This window comes from Diabrotica undecimpunctata, chromosome 11 (assembly GCF_040954645.1).
Source record: "Diabrotica undecimpunctata isolate CICGRU chromosome 11, icDiaUnde3, whole genome shotgun sequence".
NCBI classification, from domain to species: domain Eukaryota; kingdom Metazoa; phylum Arthropoda; class Insecta; order Coleoptera; family Chrysomelidae; genus Diabrotica; species Diabrotica undecimpunctata.
In genome coordinates, this window is record NC_092813.1 from 30,254,693 (window position 1) to 30,279,548 (window position 24,856).

General features: G+C 29.7%; 2 protein-coding genes across 2 annotated transcripts in view; both read right to left on the reverse strand.

Annotated features, from left to right (window-relative positions):
* Positions 1-24,856, reverse strand: part of LOC140452876 (uncharacterized) — a 437,586-nt gene that overhangs the window by 84,918 nt on the left and 327,812 nt on the right. The window lies entirely within an intron of this gene.
* Positions 11,670-23,719, reverse strand: LOC140452840 (uncharacterized). Its single transcript, XM_072547172.1, has 4 exons — positions 23,596-23,719; positions 13,394-13,734; positions 12,702-13,172; positions 11,670-12,356 (listed from the first exon to the last, which is right to left on the reverse strand). Exons 1-4 carry the CDS (start codon positions 23,717-23,719, stop codon positions 11,670-11,672), a joined length of 1,623 nt encoding a protein of 540 aa, XP_072403273.1.

Consider the following 24,856-nt stretch of genomic DNA (forward strand, 5'->3'; position numbering starts at 1 on the left):
ACTCAAATCCTATATAAACACAAAAATTAAGGTTTTCTAGAATTATCTTGAAACATTTCTCGAAAATTCCTTAGGCACCAACGACCCTCTAAATGAAGCCAGTAAATTTACCACTGACGTACAGCTAACAATCTCTACTAAGATAAAAGAAAGATCATTACAAAAAAAATGTTTGTTAAAATCCTTTATAAAAGGTACATAAATTAAGAAACCCAAACGGGCTATGTCATGAAGACAAAAGGTTTTCGGAATCCATATTCCATCATCAGTGTCTAGGTGAACATATTTTGAGCCACTAAATATCTGCGTAAAAACCCATTAAAAGGTATATGTTACAATTCAGTTTACATTATTTAGTCTTATATATTAGGATGTTAAAGTTACCAGTGGATATGATAACATGGCAAATGTTATCATATCCACTGGAATGAAAAATGTTCAAAATTTGTTTTTGGTAGTTCGATGGTATCTTTTTTTTCCTATCTAAAAAAATTCTTTTTTCTTACTCTTATATAATATATATATATATATATATATATATATATATATATATATATATATATATATATATATATATATATATATATTGATATGATTGGTGTTTAAAGAAAATAATTTATAAGTTATATACTAGAGAATTTTATAAAAATTATTTATGTGAGGGCATTTTTAAGAAATTAGCATATAAAAAGTATTTTTTTATAATTATAGTGTTGTAAATATATTTAAGTGAGCCATGTGACTAGGCAACCAACTATACATACTCTCCAAGTGACATTTTAGGTAATAATTGGGAATATAAAGTGGGGTTATAATAATATGTTGTTTAAAATGTGTATTTTATTAAATTAGAGTGTTAGTTACTAATTTAAGTGTATATTCTGATCTGAAAAGCCTAAATGTCAACAAAATTATCAATAGAAAATTAAGGAATTCTCCAGAATGCAGAATTTGACCTTTGTTTACGGTGGAACATTCTGGAATAATGGTTATGTCTGTGGATCGAACATATACTTTTTTCGAGAACATCCATATAGAAGAAATAGAACAAAATCGAATAGGATTTCTTACCAGATGATTCTGGAACATGGAAAAAGATATAAATACCCGGTGATTTGGATTCAAGATGTCCATTCAGTTAGTCAATCAGTTATGAGTTACAGTTACTATGAGTCCAGTTTAGTATGAAAGTTAATTAGAGTTAGCATGAAATAAAAGTCAGATCAATTATAGTCAGACAGAAGGTCCAATTGTTCAATATAGTGAGTTAAATGAAGATTAAGAAACAGTATAAAGAAAATATTATTGAAGATTAAAAATTATGTAATGTATAAATGGTGATTGGATAATGCAAGAAGTATTAATTGAAAATTAAAATTATATAATATATTTGGTGATTGGATATTGGTATACTGAAAAGAAGAATAAATATAAATGCTGTTTGCTGGTTTGCTTGGTGGTTTATAAATGCTTAAGAAGAAATATATTTTAAATTGGTGGAAGCTGATAATTGGAAAAAGTAATTTCACAAAAACAAGGATAACCGAAGCACGACGACATTGAGTGGTGATTAGCATCTATACAGTGGAAAACAGTTCATTTAGGCATTCAGTGACAGATAGGTACAAAATTTTGTTAATATAATTTAGTTAGTGTCATAACAATTTCAATTTTGAAGATAGTTTGTTTAAATTTTACATTGTCTATAGAATTTAATTAGTTTCATAAGAATTTCAATTTAAATATAGTTTATTTTAAATTTACATTGGCTAGGTTAGATATATATGTGTGTTTCATAATAGATATAATAAAGATAATTTAAAAAAGTACTTACAAACTAATTCTTTGAGAACCGCGATAAAAATCCTATATTATTAAAAAATACTTATTGCTCATCATTCACAAACAAAACATCATAAAAATTTGGCGCCCAACGAGGGGCTCTCTATTTAAAAGAATTAGTCTCTATTCAACAAGAAGCAAAAAGAATGAAGAATATTTGGAAGTAGAAACACAACCTATACAAGAGGAGAGTTTAGTTCAAGTTCCACAAGATACTGCAGAAATGAATCCAGAAAGAGAGGAAAATGTCAATATGGCAGCTTTGATGTCATTAATGATGCAGATGAACAAGACAATAGAAGAGAATACGAAAAAAATGGAACAAAAAATGGAAGAGAATACGAAAAAAATGGAAGAGAATTCAAAAGAAGTCAAAGAAGACATGAAAAAAATAGAACAAAAAATGGAACAGAATTTAAAAGAAGTCAAAGAAGACATGAAAAAAAATGGAACAGAAATTGAATGATAATTATACAAAATTAGAAAAGAAAATAGAAGATAATAATAATAAAATTGTAAAACAAATGGAAAAACAAATGGATAAAAAACTTGAAACTGCAGAGAAAAAAGTAGCAAATTAAATAAAAAGTATACGGAATGACTACAAGAAAAGGATAGACAATGAGAGGACAAAAGTAAATAGGATTATTCAAGATAATAAAATAGATATAGAACAGAAAATAGAGTTGCAGAAATGTAACTTAGAAGTAAAAATTAATGAAGACATGAGAAACACATAAGAAAAATTAGACGATATACAACAAAATATCCAAATAAATAGTAATCAAATAAGAAATGTGGAACAGAGAATAGATGATATTTCACAAATGAGAGACATAGGGAGACCTTACTTAAATTTAACAAATGAGACTGGGATTAAATTCACTGGTAAAATAAAAAATTTGCATCCTAGAGTATACATAAACAGTTTAAAACATAAATTAAGATTAGTGATTAATATTAATGATATTAAAGATTATATTAGAGTGACATTAAATGACAATGCAGCAACTTGGTTTGCTAGTATTGAAAATGATTTAGATAATTTTCAAACATTTGAAAATAAATTTTTAAATTATTATTGGGGTGAATTAGAGCAAGCAAAGTTTAGAGAAATTCTATATTTTGGAAAGTATAATCACAATTTAAAATCAAATATGGTAGATTATGCATTGAAACTGATAACAGTTGCAAAATATTTAGAACCACCACTTAGAGAGGATGAAACACTCTTAAATGTATCTAGACATTTTGATGCTGATGTTGTGCAAACAGTAACTGTACAAAATATTCAAACAATAGATAGTTTTATTAATTTTATTCAAAGAATACAAAGAGGCAATATGACAAGTAATAATAACAACAGAAAAAATAATAATAACTTTCAATATAATAAAAATGATAATCAACATTATAGACAATCATATAATAATTATAGATGTGGTGATAGTTTACAAAATTTTAATAATAATAACAGTAATCAAAATAGACAAAACTTTAATAACAATACTAGTTATAATAGACAAAATTTTAATAACAATACTAATTATAATAGACAAGATTTTAACAATAGAAGAAATACAGAGCGGCCTAACTATAACAGACAGGTAAATTGTGTACGAAGGAATAGAAGCTGCGAAGACAGGGAACGAAATAGTACAAGGCAAGAAAATGTGAGTAGAAGTCATAGTAGGGAAAGACATAGGACATCAGATCCAAGTGGTCAGATACAATCTGACAATTCTAATAATCAAAATTTTGTTCAGTAAACTTTCTGAATTACAAGTTGGGCCATTGCTATTATGAAAAACCTTCTGAATTTATTTCTTTAGATGAAGATAAAATTATTGAATCTATTAATTTAATTTATATAAATGCTTTGGCCTAAAATAAAATGATTAAGATTATGATAGATACTGGTTCAGAAAGTACTTTAGTCTCGGAGAATTTTATTTTTAATACATTAAAACTATCAGATATAATAAAGATTCCAAAAATTAAAATTGTTGGTGCAAATAATAAAAAGTTTGGTGAAATTGATAAATTAGCCAATTTTAAAATTAATATTCTTAATAAAGAAATTAATATGCAAGGATTTATTGTCAAGGATTTATGTGTTGATATATTAATGGGAAATGATGAATTGGAAAAGAAGAAAGTAAAGATAGATTTTGAAGAAAAAATGGTAACTTTGGAATGGCAAATAATTAAATTTATGCAGAAAGATGAGGTGGAAGAAGGAATAAGAGTTGATAGGATATTATTAAAAGAAAATAATGATGTTTATGAAGAAGAAATGTATTTTGATGATAGGGAAATGTCCCAAAAGAATGTAAAGAATAATTATTGTAGTGAATATTTAAGGAATGGAAATTTTAAGCAGATGGATGCCTACGAGGTGGAGTGCGTAAAATTGGAAGCAATGAATAATGAGTACATAATTAAGAATAATTTTATTTGTAAAGAAGAAGATATGATAAAAGTTTTAAATTGCCCTGAAGCATATAAATCAATAGTCGTTTCCATATTGCAGCAACACAAGGGACTTGTCAATAAAGAAAATAGAATTGCACAAAATTATATCCATAGTATAAAAGTTAAAGAAGAAAAAGATTTTAAAACAAAATCATACCCAATACCATATTAATACAGAGAAGAAGTAAACAGAACGATTAATAATATGTTAGAAGATGGAATCATTGAGAAGGCAGATACACGTTTTATAAACCCTATAGTAGTAGTACGTAAAAGATCAGGTCAAATCAGGTTATGTTTGGATGCAAGGAATATTAACAAGATTACTGAAAAACAATTTGAAGCACCAATGAGTATAGATGAAATACTAGGAAGAATTTAGAAGATTTACAGCATAGTTTTTGGTTAATACCTCTAGAAAGAAAAAGTAGACAGTATACAGGATTTCAGATAGATGGAGTAGTATATCAATTCAAAGTAGTACCATTTGGATTTCAATCATCTTGCAGTGCTCTATGTAGAAGTCTTCATGATATTTTGGATCAATATTAACATTTTGTAATTCACTACATTGATGATATATTAATTTTTTCTAAAACTGATTAAGATCATGAGAAACACCTAAAAATTATAATCAACAGATTAGGCAAAGTTGCACTAAAAATAAATCAAGAAAAATGTACATTTTTTCAAAAAGAAGTAATATATCTAGGTTATAAACTTAATACTAAGGGAATCGAAATGGATCCAGAACGGACACAGGTCATTCAGGAATATAAAACACCACACAATTTAAGAACTTTAAGAGGATTTATTGGAATAATTAATTATTATAAAAGGATGATACCAGATCTAAGTATAAAAGAAATTCCATTACTTGAACTACTGAAAAAAGGTGTAAAATGGAGATGGGATCAGAGAAGAGAACTAGCATTCCAAGAAATCAAAGACATTTTTCTGTCAAATTTAAAAATATATCACCCAGACTACACAAAGCCATTCATATTAAGAACAGATGCATCAATATAGAGATTTTCAGGGGTATTATTACAAATACATGATGGGGTCGAATACACAATACAATTCATTTCAAGAATTACAAAGCCACATGAAAAGGGTTACTCAGTTTCAGAATTAGAACTAGCAAGTATTATACACTGTGTCACAAAATTAAGATTTTACTTGTTGGGTAATGAATTTACAATAGAAACAGATCACCAAACAAGTTTTAACATCTATATTAAATAACAAATATGGAAACAGTAAAATACATCGGTGGAGTCTAATATTGAGTGAATACTCCTTTGAAATCAAATACATTTCTGGAAAATCCAATATAGTGGCAGATGCTTTATCAAGGTTAGAAAATACATCACAAAAAGGGCAGCGAACAATAAAAATTGGATTAAATCAATTAGTAGAAAGTACTGGATTATATTCTAAAGAAAAAATTATAAGAGATCAGATCAATTTGAGTGAAAAACAAAAAGTCCTTAAGAAAGATGGAGTTTATTATAAAATAATAAATGGCATAGAAGTATATGTAATAACTAGAACTTTAGCAAAGAAAATATTGAAAAATTTACATAACAATTACATGCATATTGGTTCAAGAAAGCTATGGATGCTATTTAGGGACAATTATTTTGCAAATAATGACATAAGTATATCAAAAGAAATTACTACCCAATGCCAAATATGTCAAATAAACAAAGAAAAGAATTTCAAAAACCAAAACACATAATAGATCTAATGTTGTATATGAAATACTAAATACAGTGTCCATGGATTTTATCTCAAATTTAGTTCCAAGTCCAACAGGAAAAAAGCATATACTAGTGATAGTTGATTTATATACAAAATTTATTAAACTATATCCCTGCTCAAGAACAAATGTTAAAACATTGAAATTATTATTAATTAAACAAGAAATAGGACCATTTAGAAATTGCATAATAGATAATGCTACATATTTTAACAAGCAAAAATTTCGGGCATTTTGTGAGAAAAAGGGAATCAACATTCATTTTACAAGTATCAGACATTCTCAGGCAAATCCTGCAGAAAGATATATTAAAGAAGTTATAAAATATTTAAGAATAGTGTGCCAGAATCAACATGAAACTTGGCAGCATCATAAACCACAAGTAGAATATTTTTTAAAATAATACACATAATTTAAATACAGAGGAAGTACCAGAATATTTAATGTTTGGCCATATAGGAAACAGAAAATGGATTAGTGAATATAATCAGGATATGAACAAGTAATGCAGAAAGTGAATAAACGAATTAGGAGGAAAGCTGAACAATATATCAGAAGACAAAATCGAAAAATAAAAAAACCAATCACATTTCAAAAAGGAGATAAAGTGTTAATTCGTTCACTTAGAAAAAGTAATGTTAAAGAAAACCATTGTAAGAAATTACAACCAATGTTTGAAGGTCCATACAGAATTGAAAATCAGAATGGACTAAATAGTTATGTGTTAATAGATGCAGAGAATAGACTAAGAGGCATGTTTCATATCAATGACATCTTTAAATATTATGAAGAGAATGAATAATGTTTTCTATACTTTTAACACTAATAATAACAACACTAACAGCTTACTGATATATCCATTTTATTCAATAGACTTGATTTGTTAAATAGATGGTAGATTTCATTATTGTGAATCAATTTGACATCATACTTGTTGTCTTGTACATATGGAAATTATTTTGTACCCTAAAAATCATAATTTGGGGTTAGATACAAAATTGATTCTATAAATGTCTTTCTAATATAATAAAGTGTAAAACTTACCAATTCATATGGATGAAAGCCTGTTGAATGGAAATAGTTCCTAGATTTTGTCTATAAATAAACATAACACAATAATAGATGATTAGATTATATGTTTATTTTTTCATATAGCCTTAGCCTCCATTGCTCTATTTGACATGACAGTTTCACATAGACAGCGAACAGGGATGTATTTAATAGAACACATTTTAAATAAAAAAAAATGAATTATTAATTTATTAAGATATGTGGATAAGAAAATTAATATTTAAAAAAATAATAAGTAAATTATTTATTTTAAATATTATTTTGGGGTATTGATATGATTGGTGTTTAAAGAAAATAATTTATAAGTTATATACTAGAGAATTTTATAAAAATTATTTATGTGAGGGCATTTTTAAGAAATTAGCATATAAAAAGTATTTTTTTATAATTATAATGTTGTAAATATATTTAAGTGAGCCATGTGACTAGGCAACCAACTATACATACTCTCCAAGTGACATTTTAGGTAATAATTGGGAATATAAAGTGGGGTTATAATAATATGTTGTTTAAAATGTGTATTTTATTAAATTAGAGTGTTAGTTACTAATTTAAGTGTATATTCTGATCTGAAAAGCCTAAATGTCAACAAAATTATCAATAGAAAATTAAGGAATTCTCCAGAATGCAGAATTTGACCTTTGTTTACGGTGGAACATTCTGGAATAATGGTTATGTCTGTGGATCGAACATACACTTTTTTCGAGAACATCCATGTAGAAGAAATAGAACAAAATCGAATAGGATTTCTTACCAGATGATTCTGGAACATGGAAAAAGATATAAATACCCGGTGATTTGGATTCAAGATGTCCATTCAGTTAGTCAATCAGTTATGAGTTACAGTTACTATGAGTCCAGTTTAGTATGAAAGTTAATTAGAGTTAGCATGAAATAGAAGTCAAATCAATTATAGTCAGACAGAAGGTCCAATTGTTCAATATAGTGAGTTAAATGAAGATTAATAAACAGTATAAAGAAAATATTATTAAAGATTAAAAATTATGTAATGTATAAATGGTGATTGGATAATGCAAGAAGTATTAATTAAAAATTAAAATTATATAATATATTTGGTGATTGGATATTGGTATACTGAAAAGAAGAATAAATATAAATGCTGTTTGCTGGTTTGCTTGGTGGTTTATAAATGCTTAAGAAGAAATATATTTTAAATTGGTGGAAGCTGATAATTGGAAAAAGTAATTTCACAAAAACAAGGATAACCGAAGCACGAAGACATTGAGTGGTGATTAGAATCTATACTGTGGAAAACAGTTCATTTAGGCATTCAGTGACAGAAAGGTACAAAATTGTGTTAATATAATTTAGTTAGTGTCATAACAATTTCAATTTTGAAGATAGTTTGTTTAAATTTTACATTGTCTATAGAATTTAATTAGTTTCATAAGAATTTCAATTTAAATATAGTTTATTTTAAATTTACATTGGCTAGGTTAGATATATATGTGTTTTTCATAATAGATATAATAAAGATAATTTAAAAAAGTACTTACAAACTAATTCTTTGAGAACCGCGATAAAAATCTTATATTATTAAAAAATACTCATTGCTCATCATTCACAAACAAAACATCATATATATATATATATATATATATATATATATATATATATATATATATATATATATATAGATATAAACATATATTGGAATAACTGCCAAGTTATCTATATTTTGAATACAGAACTTAAATTGTTTTTTATTTTATTGTGCAGAAAGTTGCTTTTTTTTTAGTTGTGTTAATAATAATATTGTTGTAGGTAATGCTGCATTGGAAAGTCTGGAGCTACCCGATTTAAAAAAAAATTTCTATGCAGTAAGCATTTTGACCAAAAATATCTAAATGCCTAATATTTACCCAGTACTGCTATACCAAAAAAATATAGTGATGTAGAAGAGGAAGGTTCGTTAACGACACCACGCGTTTTTCATACGTATTTGATAGCAAAACAACCATCAACCAGTGCCAATACTGTTTCGCACAGTGATAATTCTGAACTTGACGATTTTGTTGATGGGCTCATAGATATGCCGTTATCACCATTGGTCAAGAAAAAAAGATTTCATAATTATCACACACTTTAAAGGAGATTACTTGCATCTCGAATACGGATTAATCTTCTGAAAGCTCGCATAACAGCACTAAAAAATAGACTGGTTAAGATTAGGACAAAATCTGTACAAACTGCACCAAAGCCACAAACTCAGTTTTCTGCTGCAGTTTTTCTTGAACACTTTGCTAGCATAACGTTTGTTGGACTTGATACCATTGTAGTAAAACATCGATCTTATATTTTTAAACTAGTATTGCTGGTTCATACATATATCCAACTCATACATTGCTTATTTTAGTTCATGAAAACAATGTTACAATCAATTTCTATAACTATTAATGTAAACTATTTTGTTTTGTTTTTTTACCTTGAATTATTATTTTGTTAATATTGTCTATGGTGTAGATATTAGAATTTTGATAAGTGTTATATAACTATTAAATTATGCGAATTTAATTTTGGCAATATATATATTATATAACAATAAAATATAAAACAATTTAAGTTCTGTATTCAAAATATAGATAACTTGGCAGTTATTCCAATATATGTTTATATCTATCTATATATATATATATATATATATATATATATATATATATCACTTTGTAATTTAAAATTATTTCATTAATAAACAGTTCAGATCGGGCGAGTTGATTGAAAAAAACATTCTCATTTATGTAAACAGAAATACAAAAATGGTGTGTATATTATAAAATACATAAATAAATAAAATATAGGGTACTATTTATTAAAGTTTTGGTTATTATTATTCCTTTTATCCCAACACATAGATTAATTTGTCCCAAAATATGTGTTGCTTCTTGTTGTGGCATATCGATCTGTTTATTTGTTTCAAAACCATTCCCATCAAAAAACCATACCCATAAATTTACTATATTTTCAAACGTCATTTTAAAGATTAAAAGATTGAAAATTTAAATTTCTTAAAACATACATAAAACCATTGTTTAAAAAGAATTTTTTTTAAACAGTTATAAAACTTAAGTCTTGACTAAAAAATAAACCTCCGCATAAGTGTTCTAAGACGATAGCAATCGAGTCTATTTCAAATAAATATTTAATCATTTTCGAACAAATCTTATAACCAAATTAAATATCTGGTAAACTAATAAAAATTAAAAAAAAGGCAGCATTTACCTACTTCATTTAAATAGATTTCTAACCGATTTAGATTTAGCAAGTCTCAAAGTATAAAAACAATTTGAAATGTTCGCTCGAAATAGTCACACATTCAAGCCGACTCATTCATACAAGTTAGATTTTTCTCTTAGTTCTTTTTAAAAATTCCCAAATAATTTGTTGTGTTTTACAGTTTCTTCGAGACAAGTATAAGAGAGAAGTTGGATTTTGTGGTAAAGGTATTTGTTCTTGAGTCAGTGTGCATCAAATACTTAATTGCATCATCATTATGCTTGCATCCAAACAGCCAATGATTAATACCATCAACATAACCATTGCAATCAAAAATTTATGATTCGGATAAATTTAGTCTATAGAGGTATGTCTTGACAGTGGCATGGTTAAAGAGACATCTAACAAACATGGAATAAATATTTCTGTTTGGGTAAATTCTTACGGCAAACGGCTCAGTAGGTAAAACTGGATGAATTTTTGTATAAAGATTATTGCTTCGATTACAGAAAGCATACCATTCAATGTCCCAATTTTGTTTTAGACTTTTCTTGCAAGTGGGTGTTAGATCGCTTCTATCTAGCCAAGTTATTTTTGATAAGATTGCCTCTTTAGCATAAAAATCTGCTTTGGTATTTCTGCCGGAAATACCAAAGTGTCCCTTTACCCAGACGAAATTTACAGTAGTATGTTCTTCCAGCAGCTTTAGTTGGTTTTCTTAAATTGTAACGACAAGACTATATTTATATAAATATTTACGTGAGTTTTCTAAAGCTAATAACGTAGACATTGAATCTGACATAATTACAACTTGATGGTTAGAAATTTTTTTGTTGACAGCCCATTCTAGGGCTTTATGAATTGCGAACATTTCTGCAGAGTATATAGAGCATTGTTTATCTAACTTAAACATAAGGGATTCTTTGTGATCCGGAATATATACAGCACAACCGACTCCTAATCTTAATTTAGAACCATCCGCATTCTGCATGGATTATTAAGCTTGGCTATCTGATGCTGAAAATCAACTGGATTCTCATTGTCAAAATTAAGATACCAAACATTGACTTTGGCATAAGAAACATTGAAATTTGATTGAAAGAAAGTTAAGTCACACGGAGTGTTTAGATACTCAGAAACGTTAGGATATGCCACTGCCAGAATAGGAAAATTCCTGTTATGCCAAAACAGAAATATCACATATTTTTTGTAGCAGCTCATTTTGATTGTAAGACTGGCATTTAAAAATAAATTTTTCAGCTAAAAATAGTCGTCTTAAATGTTAGGGAGGTTCCATAGATTCGGCTAGAAGGTTCTCTGTAGGTGTAGATTTAAGCGCACCTAGAACTAATCGCAGAGCCTTATACTGAAGGCGGTCTAGTTTTTTAAGAAGACTGTTTGTGGCAGATCCGTATAGAAAGCTTCCATAGTCTAGAATGGATCTGGTGTACGCACGATAAAACATTAAGTTAATCTTAGGGTCGGCACCCCATCGATAGCGATTAACTACTTTAAAAATATTTAAACTTTTCTCACATTTCATTAAGCACTTGTTAATGTGTTCGTCCCATGTTAACTTGGTGTCCAATATAATACCAAGATAAGTGTAGTGATTTTGAACGGGTATACTCAGGCTGTTAAACATATTGCTGGATATAACTGGTAAACGATGTCGCGTAAAAAATACCACAGCTGATTTCTTCGTAGTAAGTTCAAACCCTTGTTTAAAGAAATACTCTCTTGCGTCACACATAATCGTTTTTATTGAGTTAATACTTTGTTGGTATGAATTATTCACAGTGTAAAAGCAGAAGTCGTCTGCATATTGTAATATATTGCATTTAATGCCTGTACTGTGAAGATCTATAGTGTATAGATTATACAACGAGGAGCTAAGGGCAGAGGCTTGTGGTAGACCTTGATGCACTACTCTCGGGCCAATCAATCTATCATTACATTGAATGAATACCTGTGTATTAAGAAATAAGTTTACTAACACATATGAACATAAAGGTGGAATACCTATGTGCTTTAATTTTTCAAATAATATATTTAAATTGACGTTATCATAAGCCCCTGAAATATCAAGAAATATGGCAGATAGATAATTATTATTTAAGTAGGATAATTGAATATCAGTCATTAATTGAGACACACAATCCATAGTCCCTTTATTTCTACGAAAGCCATATTGACACACTGGGAAAATATTTTCGTTTTCACACCACCATTCTAATCTGCTTTTCATAATTCGTTCAAATGTTTTAAGCAAAGATATAAGAGAGATAGATCTTAGGGCAGTACGCTGGTTTACTTTGGGTATAGGAATAACCAAGCATTGTTTAAGAGAATCACAGTTGTCTCCTTTAATTAAAATATTGTTGTATAATTTGCACAAATAATGTATGGCAATTACTGGCAGGTTTAATAGCATGCTATAGTTAATGCCGTCAATACCAGGAGCTGTATTTTCAGAACTCTTAATATTTGTTTTAAGTTCGTCAGCTGAAATGGGGGTTAGTAAAAAGTGATCATTAGTGGAGATGCTCGGCATAAATACTGGTAGATGGACATAATCCGGAGATATTTTTGTAAAAAGACTTTCTACTATGTCTTCATCATTAGCGGTGTACTTTTTCTTACCTTGAATTTTGTTTACCCTTTTCCAAATCTCTGAGGGTGAAGTGCCTACTAAGTGAGGAACAAAATCGAGCCCAACTAGATTTGGCTTTTGAGCGGAAAGTGCGTTTACATACAGCTTCATTCCTCTTGTATTCATGAAAGTCTAAAAGGGTAAGATTGGATTTATACATTTTAAAAGAATTTTTCCTCGAATTCGAAACAGTGAGACATTCATCATCCCACCATGGTGGCGTTTGAAAGATTTGGCTGAGGGTTTGATAATTTTAAAAGATTTCTTGGCTGCAGTAGTAATAGAATCTAATAAGAAGAATATCATTTTATTGGTTTTGTTTTTATTTGATTATATCTGAAAATGCTCTCTACAGAATCTCTAAATTTTTCCCAATTTGCATTAGACATTGACCACTTAACTGAAGATGTAAAGATTGTATTTTCAAATTTTATATCCTGCACAGAGAGTCTAATGGGAAAGTGATCGGATCCATAGGTATCTGAAAGAACGGTCCAGTCAAAGGCTGAACATAAACTAGAACTTATAATAGTAAGATCTACAACCGATTTGATATGTCCTGGAGGAGTTGCTCTAGTAGCCAATCCGTCATTTACCACAACTAGATTAGGAAATACATCTAAGGCTTCTACTAATATATTACCATCGGCGGAACATAAATTGGATCCCCATAATCCATGGTGAGCATTAAAATCTCCGGTAATAATACAATCATTGTTAATTTAAGAAAAAAGACTAACGTAATCTTGCGTTGTTACTTTAACTTTTGCTGGACGATACACACTCAGAAGAGTAAATTTTTTGGTCAATCTTAATATTTACACCACAAAATTCGAGTTAGGATTGAAATTGTTAACAAATGAAATGGGCTCATAAATAATGTTATTTGCTAAAATAATGGCAACTCCTCCATATCCCTTACTTCTACTTTTATTAACTACATTAAAATTATTGAAGCAAACGGTATCAGATGGTTTGGACCAAGTTTCTGATAAAAGAGCTATATCAAAACGTTCTTCAAAAAGTAATTGATTTAAAGAATATTTGTTTGCATTTAGCGAACGAATATTCCACTAAATAATTTTAATGTTTTTGGAAGCCATTAAAGTTATGTAAAAATGTTAACTATAATATCTTTAATTTTATTTTCTAATTTAATTTCGTAAATTTTAAGATTAGATTCTATATTTGAGGAAGAATTGCAATAATCCTGGATACTTTGTTGTATCAAATTTTTGAGTGAAGCACTGAGCTGACTGATAAACTTATTGAATTCATTCATTAGGAGGTTCAGGGTTTCCAAACTGAAATATAGATCCCGAACAGAAGCTGGTCTGGTATTCTCTACGAATAGGAGGAAAATTAGGAGTTGTATCACAATTTTTTCTTTTTTTGGGTGGACTAACTGTAGGGGGGGATATATGCTTGTGAGTATTATTATTTTTGTAAGCAGTGCTAAAATTCGAAGGCTTAGAAGAAGAGCTTTTTAATGGAGGGAAGTCGGTGTCACAGGTAGTTAAGGGTGCAAATTTGTTTTTTTTTAACTAAACTGGAATAACTTGGATTTTGAATAGCTTTTTCAGCTTATTATGATAACCAGACTCGTGGTTATTATTTTTACAATAAACGCAAAATGCATTACACTTATCGGGGCAACCAATTTTATCTACATTACCGCATTTTTTACATCTTTTTTTTGACTTACATTGGGTTGTTGAATGACCATATCGAAGACAATTAAAACATTGTATAACCGGACTAACATATACTTCAACCGGACATCTAACTTTATTGATGTAAATATACTGGGGAATTAATTTACCCTCAAAGCTAACAATTACCATTTGTCTAGGAACTCTTTCGGATATACCATTATTTTAAATTAATCTAGTCATTCTATAAACTTTTTTAATAGGAATATTAGACTTAATAGTGTTGGACAGTACATTTTCACTTAAAGTAGTATCCACTCCACGAACGAGACCTTTTTTTTCTGTTAAATAATTTGGAATATATGCTGTTAGATTACTTTTTAAAAAAAATCTTCAGTAACTAACTTATTAGCAACAGAACCTGAATCTACTGGATTTTAATACGGTTTTTACCTACACTAACAATTTCAATAATATTTTTATCATAATTAGATAACGAAAGTAGTTTCTCTTCAAGTTTCATTGGATGCAAATGACCTATATTTAAATTGATATGTTGAACAAATATAAAAAAAGGACCATTATCATTAGAACTAAATCGATTAGATGAATTAAATTCCTGACTTTTTTGAATATTTGTTTTAGCTGAAGTCGATGGCAATCTTTTCTCAATACCGATTTTAATATTATTTGAGTAGTCAACCTGAGAATTACAATGTAGTTATAATTACGTCATTCCCATCTGTAAATTCAATGTCCTCTACACCAGGATCTGGTGGATCTTTCCCAGAAATGCCATTTTTGCCCGCGGATATGACGGGGCACAGCATTTAACAAAAAGTATATAAAAAATTTTCACTTACAGTAAAGTTGACAGAATAACAGAACTTAAAATATAAAGGAAAACAAACAAAATCTGCTAAACACTCTGTATTATATCTTGAAACACATTCTGCACTTCACAACAGATCTAAATCGATTAAAATAAAACTCTAGAACTACTTAAATATACAAATTTTCCCGAGGAACTCTTAAACGCGTCCAAACACTTTGACAGTTATTTGACACCATCTGTTATACCACGGGAAATTACAATATATTCTACAAATAACGAAAAGGAATTTTTACTAGAACCATTTAATATTACTGAATTAGAGTATGCACTCAAAAACAGAAATAATTCTAAATATATAAAATAATTAGTGCAGGATTGGATAATATTAAAAATCCTATGATTCAGTTTCTTCCAAAAATTGCTAAACTATTTTTATTGGATATATTCATTGACATAATTATCAATAATTTAGTTATTCATCAATTTAAAGATGTAATAATTATTCCTATTCTCAAACCAGGAAAAAATCCCAATGTATTCGAGTTATACAGACCCATTTCCCTGATGTCTTGGTTACTAAAAACATTAGAACGAATGATCAAACATAGACTGGAATGGTGGTTGGATAAGAAGAAATTACTTCTAGACCTTCAATTTGGATACAAAAAAAGATGTGGTATTATAGATGCTCTTGCCACATTAGTAACGGACATTCAGGATACATTTTCCAATAATACATACCTACCCACAATATGTTTGGACATAGAAGGTGCTTATAATAACGTTTGTCTGGACATTCTTATAGAAAAAATTATTAGAAATTTTTATATACCAGCTACATTAGTGAAAACCATTCTCAACTTTTACACTTGCAGAAAAATTTATTTGAGGTCAAATAACAGTAAACTTATAGGTCCTCCATATAACAACCTTGGACTTCCACAAGGGTCAGTTTTGAGCCCTTTATTATTTAATCTATATACATCTGATTTGCACAATGTCTCCCTAGTAAATAAGTCTTAATATAATACAATATGGTTTAAAGAAAATGGGTTCGAAATAGCACCAAGTAAATCTAGTATTATGTATTTTCATGAGGCATAATCTTCCAAAAATAGACAAGTTAACAGTGAACAGTCGGGAATATAATTTCTGTTCTTCAATTAAATACTTAGGGATGATTCTTGACCGTTAATTAACGGTAAGTTGAAAGTTACCCATTGACTTCATGTTAAATAGATGTAATATGGGATTAAATTTCCTTAAAGCAATTTCTAAAACTTGGTGGGGATCCGATGTAGAAACTGCGTTACTTTTTTATAGATCGTACATAAGATCAATCATAGATTATGGATGTGTTTTGTATCGTTTAGCAGCTAAGTTAGTTCCCTATATCCTAGGGAATATAGACGTGTTTCAAAATACAATATTACGGATTTGCCTAGGTACTATGAAATCAACTCCAACCAATTCGTTATATGTTGAAGCACTAGAATTTCCACTCAAATATAGAAGAGAATATCTTAGTCAAACATTTCTGATTAATATTCGTCATAGAAACCTCTCTCTTTACTGCAGTATTAGCAAACTTAATAATGAAGATTTAACAAATAAATATTGGATCCACAAAAATTCCCCTCCACTTTGTGAAGCTTTTAGAAATCTCTCAAATTGCAATAACACCAACTCATACACATATGATAATTCAAACTTTGAAGAAATTACTCTTTTTGCAAACTATTACGGTAATTAAACCAAGGTACCATGTAAATACTGCAATTAGCTACAATATTTTAAGGAATTTATTGGAAAACTGGCCAGCATCAACAGTTATTTATACAGACGCATCAAAGTCTTCTCTTGGCACTGGATGCGCTTTTTATATTCCTTCAAAAAGTATAGAAAACATGTTTACTCTGGATCATAATTTTTCAATTTTTACTGCTGAAGCTATAGCAATTTATGAAGCATTAAAGTATTTTAAAAATTCCAATGACAACTCCGCAATAATTGCATCTGATTCTTTGTCGGTTCTTATAGCCATTGAGACTATATCTTTTCCTAAAAAAAACACAAATATTTACATCTAATCTTCTAATCAAAAACAATATTTTTGAATTACATCAGGAACAAAGAACAGTTATATTTTTGTGGATTAAAGCTGACATAGGGCTTGAGCATAATGAGTATGTAGATATACTAGCTAAGAAAGCCATTGATTCTGGTGCAAAAACAGGTTATAAGCTCTGCATCCCAGATTTATTTGTAACAATCAAGAATATTGTAAACAATCAGTGGAAACAAGAATGCCATGAATACAGTTAACACTCTAAATTACAATATGCACTCATACAACTCTCAATCCCGAGTGAATTTTGGTTTAAAAATTACTCTTTTCCACGTAGATACATTACATCTATTATCAGAATAAAATCAGGACACGCATGTTATCTGGCTCATCTGGCAAAACTTAAAATTGTAAATTCCAATTCATGCAAAGTTTGTCAAAAAGAAGCAGATTTAAACCACATTTTCTTTGAATGTACAAAATATATAAAACAAACTGACGACTTAGTAAAAAATTTAATCAACCATAAAATCCTTCCACCCTATAACATTTGTTACCTTTTGTCATTAAATAACAAAAATGTATATAACTACTAAACAGAATTTATTTCGAAAAGTAACCTCAATTTGTAAGTTCAGTCAAAAAAATAGTAACCTTTGTTTTATCCCATTTGTTTTAAACCTACTATCCGTAACCCTCTCTAGTTTGTGTTTTAATTTAATGTCTTGATGGGTCCCTAGACGAGAAGCGAGTAACCATGTTTGTTCCATGGATAAACAAATAACCAATAATAAATATATTGTGATAATTATTTTCTTTTCTTTCCTTTGGGAAGAACTTAAAAAAGTTTTGACTGGCTGAATGGCATATGCCTATGCCAAAAAAAGAGATTTTTAGGGTTTGGAAGAGCTGTTTGGGCTGTGTTAGTTTTATTTCGACGATCGTTTATTATGGACCAAGTTTTTTTGCAACATTTTAGATCTTCCCAGACGATTTTGATAGTACATTTTTTTAGCTGTTTGATAAATTTTAGATAAATTTCTCTGTACTTGTTGATATATTCAGTGACAAAGACGTTGTAGAAAATTTCTTGATCTACAGTAGTGTACATATTCTTGGCTGATATACGGATATTTTGGTAATCCAGGTTTTATGATGTTTTAACTGAATTGTAATTAAAGGAAATGCCTAATAAAAAATGCAAACAAGTCTATCTAAAAACCACTGAAATTATAGTGAACGTACACAGAAGGAAAGTTCCACAAAGAAATCAAGCATAAATTTTGGAACTTACGAAAATTCTCAGCGCAAAAAATCCTACCTAAACGTTGGGATCTCGAGGAGGGCTTGTTGAGAGTGTTAAACTTGGTATATATTGCTTCATGATAAGCTAGTCTTGCATTAATAATTGTAGAGCGTACATCAAGGGGTGAGAAATCTGAGACAATATAATCAATTATGGTAAATGTTCTTTAAGTAATTCTTGTAGGAGAATTAACGTGCATTATTAAACTATAGGATTTGAATATATTGCCAAAGATAGTTGGGTAGCACAAGCAACAGCGTAATTACTATTTAATTAATCGCATATAATGTTTCTGCTTCTATTGGTCAGGTCATCTAACAAATTTAGCAGGTTCTGAAAAAATAGTTCAGTGGAAGAATCAGGTGATCTACAAATGCAAAGAATGTATAGATTAAGATTCTTGTTATAAACTAATGAAAACTCAAAAAAGGCTTCATTCAACAATTTTAATTTTTAAACCAATTTTTTTCCAATACCTAAAATAGCTAGAAAAACATTCGCTGCGTACTGTTTTCGTATACTGTTTTTGTCATAATCAGGGATGAACAACACGTGGCCCGTTAAACATATTTATACGGCCCGCCAATCACATAGGCAGTACGATACAAAACATGAACAAGAATTCAAAAACTTTATAGAACAACTCTGGCTAGATAAGTTTAATCAAATGAAGAAAAGCTAGGGAAAACAACCGACTATTTTTAAAAATTAAGCTATTTTATCAAATACGACAGTAAAAGTTAGTTTTGGTATCAGTCAAATACTGGCAAAAAAATGACACCCAATGAAAGATGATAAAAGACTGCCTGACTGCTGTTGCAGAAATAACATTTCCTCGTCAAATAAATATTATTTCAAACATTAGTTTATTAAGATTCACCATTCAAAACTTGTCCGAGAATATAACAACAACGCTGCGTGAATGCATTGCAAAATTCGAAATAAACAAACACTGTTCTTTGGCACTTGATGAATGTTGCGATATAGCTTCTTCCTCTTAGAGTGCCGTCTTCCTACGGAGGTTGGCAATCATAATGGCTATTTTTATTTTTGAACTTGCTGCTCTAAACAAATCAATCGATATGCATTGATACCAATCACCTAGATTCTTCAACCATGAGTTCTGCTTCGGCCAACAGAATCTTCTTCCTTGAATCTTTCCCTGTATTATGAATCTCCAAATTTCATATTTTGGTCCCCTCATCATGTGGTCTAGGAATTCCAGTTTTCTGATTTGTATAGTGTTGATTAGTTCTATTTCTTTACCAACCCTCTCCAGTACTTCTTTATTTAAAATTCTATCAATCCATGATATTTTGTATACTCTGCGGTAAAACCAGAGTTCGAAAGCCTCGATTCTTTTTAAATTGCATTTTTTTAATGTCCAAGTCTCAGCTCCATATAATAATATTGAAAATATATAACAGCGAATGGTACGTAGTCTGATCTCCAAATTTAGATTTTTGAACGTTAAGAGTAGCTTCATTCGTATAAATGCTGATCTGGCAATCTCTATTCGCCTATTTATTTCTGCAGTATGATCATTGGTTTCATTGATCAAAGTTCCCAAGTACTGATATTTTTCTACTTGTTCTATCACGTTACCATTGATTGTCAATAGGTGATGTATATTTTGTGGTCTTTTTGTAATTAGCACGTACTTCGTTTTTTTAGCGTTTATAGTAATTCCCATCTCAGGACTATTCATACATAAGCTTTCGATTAGATGTTGTAGATCTTCTATACTCGTTCCTATGATCACAGTGTCGTCTGTATATCGTAAGCTGTTAATTAATTCTCCGTTAACGGTAACTCCCACTTTGATATTATTGAGGGTGTTTTGGAAAATTTCTTCAGAATATAAGTTAAACAAAAGTGGCGATAAAACACATCTCTGTCTAACTCCTTTACAGATCTTCATTTCTTCTGAGCCTATCAATATGAACTATGGCACTTTGGTTTCAATATAATGTTTGCACTATATTTATGATTTTACTGTCAATGCGCTTGTTCATAAGTTTTGATATTAGTTTTTCATGTCTTACTTTATTGAAAGCTTTTTCGTAGTCAACAAAGCGCAAGTGTAGATCAACGTTTACATCCCGACATCGCTGAATTAATATGTTGATGGCAAATAGTCCTTCTCGAGTACCCATTCCATTTCGGAACCCGAACTGCGTCTAGTATGACGCATGAGGCTCAGTGTTTGATAATCAGAGCTCTTTTGCTGCTTGTTTTTTAGGGATCGTTATAAATGCTGACTTTAGCCACTCTTGTGGTATTATTTCCGTATTGTACACCATGTTGAATAAATCTGCCAATACTTCCATGTTATATTCTTCTACTAGTTTTAACATTTCTACTGGTATTTTATCTAATCCAGCTGCCTTATTATCTTTATAGTTTTTGATAGCATATTTGATTTCATCTATCGTGATCTTCTGTCTCTCTAAAGGATTTAATTCTTGTATTTTCTGCATTTCACCTCTTTCATCTTGGAAGGGTTCTCTAACGTATTCCTCGTCTTAATTTCTCTGGTAAATCTATTAGTAGTACTTTTTTTTGTCTTTTATGTGTCCTTGCTGTCTATTTCGACCCATTCCAGTCACTTTTCTTATTTTTTTGTGCATATTCTCATACCATATTTTGTTTCTAGTTCTTCTATCTCTTTACATTGTTTCATCAAATAGATTTCCTTAGCTGTTTTGATTTTTTCCTTAATTATTCGTTTTATTTCTTTATACTTCTGTGGATCTTTTTCTTTATATTTCCTTCTTTCTTCCATCTGTAATAGTATTTCTCCTGTCGTCCACTGTTTTTTAGCCTCTGACCTATGTTGTATCAAACTTTCTTGAGCTGATTTCAGTAATGAGTTTTTGATATTATACCACTTTTTATTTACATCCATAATTCGATTGTTGCCAGTTAGTGTTTTTTGCATACAAACATTCACATTATTTTTTAATTCGTTTTTTATTTCTTCGTTTTTTAGCATTCTTACATTAATTTTTGGTTGTTGTTTTCTGAGTTCAACTCTTTTTAATTTTATTTTCATATCAGCAACTAACAGCACAACTCGCTATATTTTTACGTGGTATTAACACCAAATTTATTATTACCGAAGATTTGTGTTCATCGGTTTTAACGCAAGGGACTACAACCGGCAAATACCTGTACGATGAACCAAAGTCTGTATCGAAAAATTATTTAATGTTATAAGAAAAGTTTATTTGTATATCAACAGACAGAGTAAGAGCAATGTCAAACATGTATGTAGGAGTATCGGGAAGGCTATTTCAAGACATTTAGAAGATCACAGGAAGAGAAATATTCGTTACCCATTTCATAATACACCAGGAAAATTCGTATGCGAAAAGATCGAGTTTGCCACATATCACAGTACCAATAATTAAACTAATCAATTTTATAACATCGCTCCCGTTATATCACCGTGAATTTAAAGAATTGGAAACTGAATATGTCGACGTGGTTTTTAATACCGAAGTATGTTAGCTTCTTACACATATTTCGACAAGACAACTTTAAAAGTGAAATATAATTAATCTTGGATATGAAGGGATTTGCCTTTCCTCATTTTGGTAATAAAGAATGGATCTGCGATTTTGGGTTTCTTATTGACATGACTCAGCATCTCAATAATCTTAGTGTGAAACTTCAAGGCAAAGGAAGTATATATAAAATTTGAATGATAAAATTCTGGACTTCGAGCGCAAATTACAATTATGGAAACAACATCTTTTGCAGAATAATGTGTCTCATTTTCCACATTATTTTAAAAAAGAAAACGTTACTACTTCTCAAAAAGAAGCACAATATATGGACATTTTAATCAACGAATTTTAATTATGATTCCACATATTCAAAGCTGAGAAGACAGCCGTTTCGTCAGTTAATAGCGATGTGGATACAGTTCCCGAAAACTTTCAAATGGAAGTGATTGACGTGCAAAATAATACCGATTTAAAAAATGTATTTTTCTCAGTAAACATCGATTTTTTTAATAAATCTTGTGTGAGCCTTGAGAAATTTTCGCTTTGACGAAAAATGTAAAGTCTTTGTTTGTAAGTGCGTATGTTTGCGAACAATTATTATTTTCCACCATGAAATTAATCAAAAATGACCACCGAACAAGACTAAGTGATGCACGATTAAAAAGCTGCGGACGTGTCGCTACCTAATTAATATCGGCTGATATTGATCAGCTTATATAAAAAAAAACAATGCCAAATTTCCTGTTAAAATTTCTGTAAATTTTAAATTTACAAATTCACAAATTTTCTTCCAAAAAGTAAATTTGTTTTTCTGTTCTTTTCTTGTTTGTTTTTATTTTGCAATAAATTTTTATATCAAATCTTTGTTTTAATTTCATATTTTTTCATACTAATGTTTATTTGAAAAAGTTTTTTAAATTATTAACAGGTTCGGTACGCATACGGGCCGCGTGGCCCATATCATTTATAAGTAACAATTGCGTAATTATTTATTTTTTTGTTATATATTTATAGTAAGAACACATTTTAGGCAAAATAAGTTTTATTGTCATAAAACAAAACGTAATAGAATTTTTAGAAAAACAGCCAAGGCAATAGAATTTTTTACAGGCATCACATATGTCAACGAGGTGTTGTCTTGCCTTCCTTTCTCTTATACCATTTTTGCGTAACAGGTTGTACATCGTCTTTTTCCTGCACGACCAACATCGCTGAGTTTGTGACTATTTTCCATTATGACTGGTGTGACAATAAAATCTCCTAACGGGGCCCGAAGTAACTCTTCCTTGAATTTGGTAATAGTCATGTTTTCATTGGCAATGCTTTAATACGCGATATAGGCATTTATAAGTGCTGCGCTAGTCAAGAGCTCCATCGATAATTTTCTGTACCATTTTATTCCTTTGCGTAATGGCGAATTATAGCTTTTCATTTAATCTAATATATCAATGAAGCTTTTATATTGTGTGCTTTCTGCTTTGTCACCATTTCGTCAGTGAATCTCGCTTATCCCTCCACTTCTATAAAAAACGAGGTCCAAATTACTTTGTTTAGCTAATATACATTAAAATCGTATGTATAACCACCTTCCAAATAAAGTTTGAATAATTTGATCCAAAATTTGTGCCTCTTATTGGCAATATACTGCTTGAATTTTAGTCGCCCTTGTTGTTTCACTAAAATGCACACGTTTTCCTTTGAAATAATGGCTGCCTTGAATTTATCCTTCAATTGGCTAACCAAGGCAACGATTTTCTGCAAACGGTCATCTGTTGTTACTGAATTATCGTTGAAATGCAGCGTTTTTTGCAATAACTGGAAGCGACTCCTTGATATTACTTTTTTGACATTATTCACATACAAATCATTCTTTGACAAGTACGAATAAAAAGTTAAAAAATGACATAATCCCATCCATATAACTATACCCAAGAATCGTTTTATTTCGGCGACATCAACATTGTGCCACGCGGTAATACGTGCGCTTTTTTTTATTGGGCACTATTAACACTGTAGGGCATAACGATTTGTTTCTTCCACCTAAAAATTAAAAAAAAACTAAATCAGTAGAACAAAATAAATTAGATATTTGCGATCAAGGATAAAAGACTATCGTCTACAAAATACTCGAAGAATTGAAAGGGCGATTTGTTATAGAATTTTTCGTATAATAATTGTGTATGAAAACCTGCAGAATTATAGTCTTCAAAGTAAATTTCTATAAATTTTTACTGTTGATCGGCCTCCAGACAATAGCTTCATTTATTGCATTGGATACTATCGGTTCTTCTAAAATTTTCTATTCGGAGACTTCAGAATGTTGGGCACTGACAGATTCTATAGCAGCATCAAATCAACATGCTCTCCGAAATTCGTATATTCTTTTTCTTTACTGGTGGATGCCGATACATACAAAAACGCAAGCCACGACAATGGCGCCTTC

Coding starts and splice junctions, on each gene's coding strand:
- LOC140452840 (XM_072547172.1), bottom strand. CDS start 23,719: ATGACTATTACCAAATTCAAGGAAGAGTTACTTCGGGCCCCGTTAGGA. Junction 13,173..13,393: donor GGGAAAAATTTAGAGATTCT/GTAGAGAGCATT, acceptor TTACCCTTTTAG/ACTTTCATGAATACAAGAGG. Junction 12,357..12,701: donor TGGTTATTCCTATACCCAAA/GTAAACCAGCGT, acceptor CTTAATACACAG/GTATTCATTCAATGTAATGA.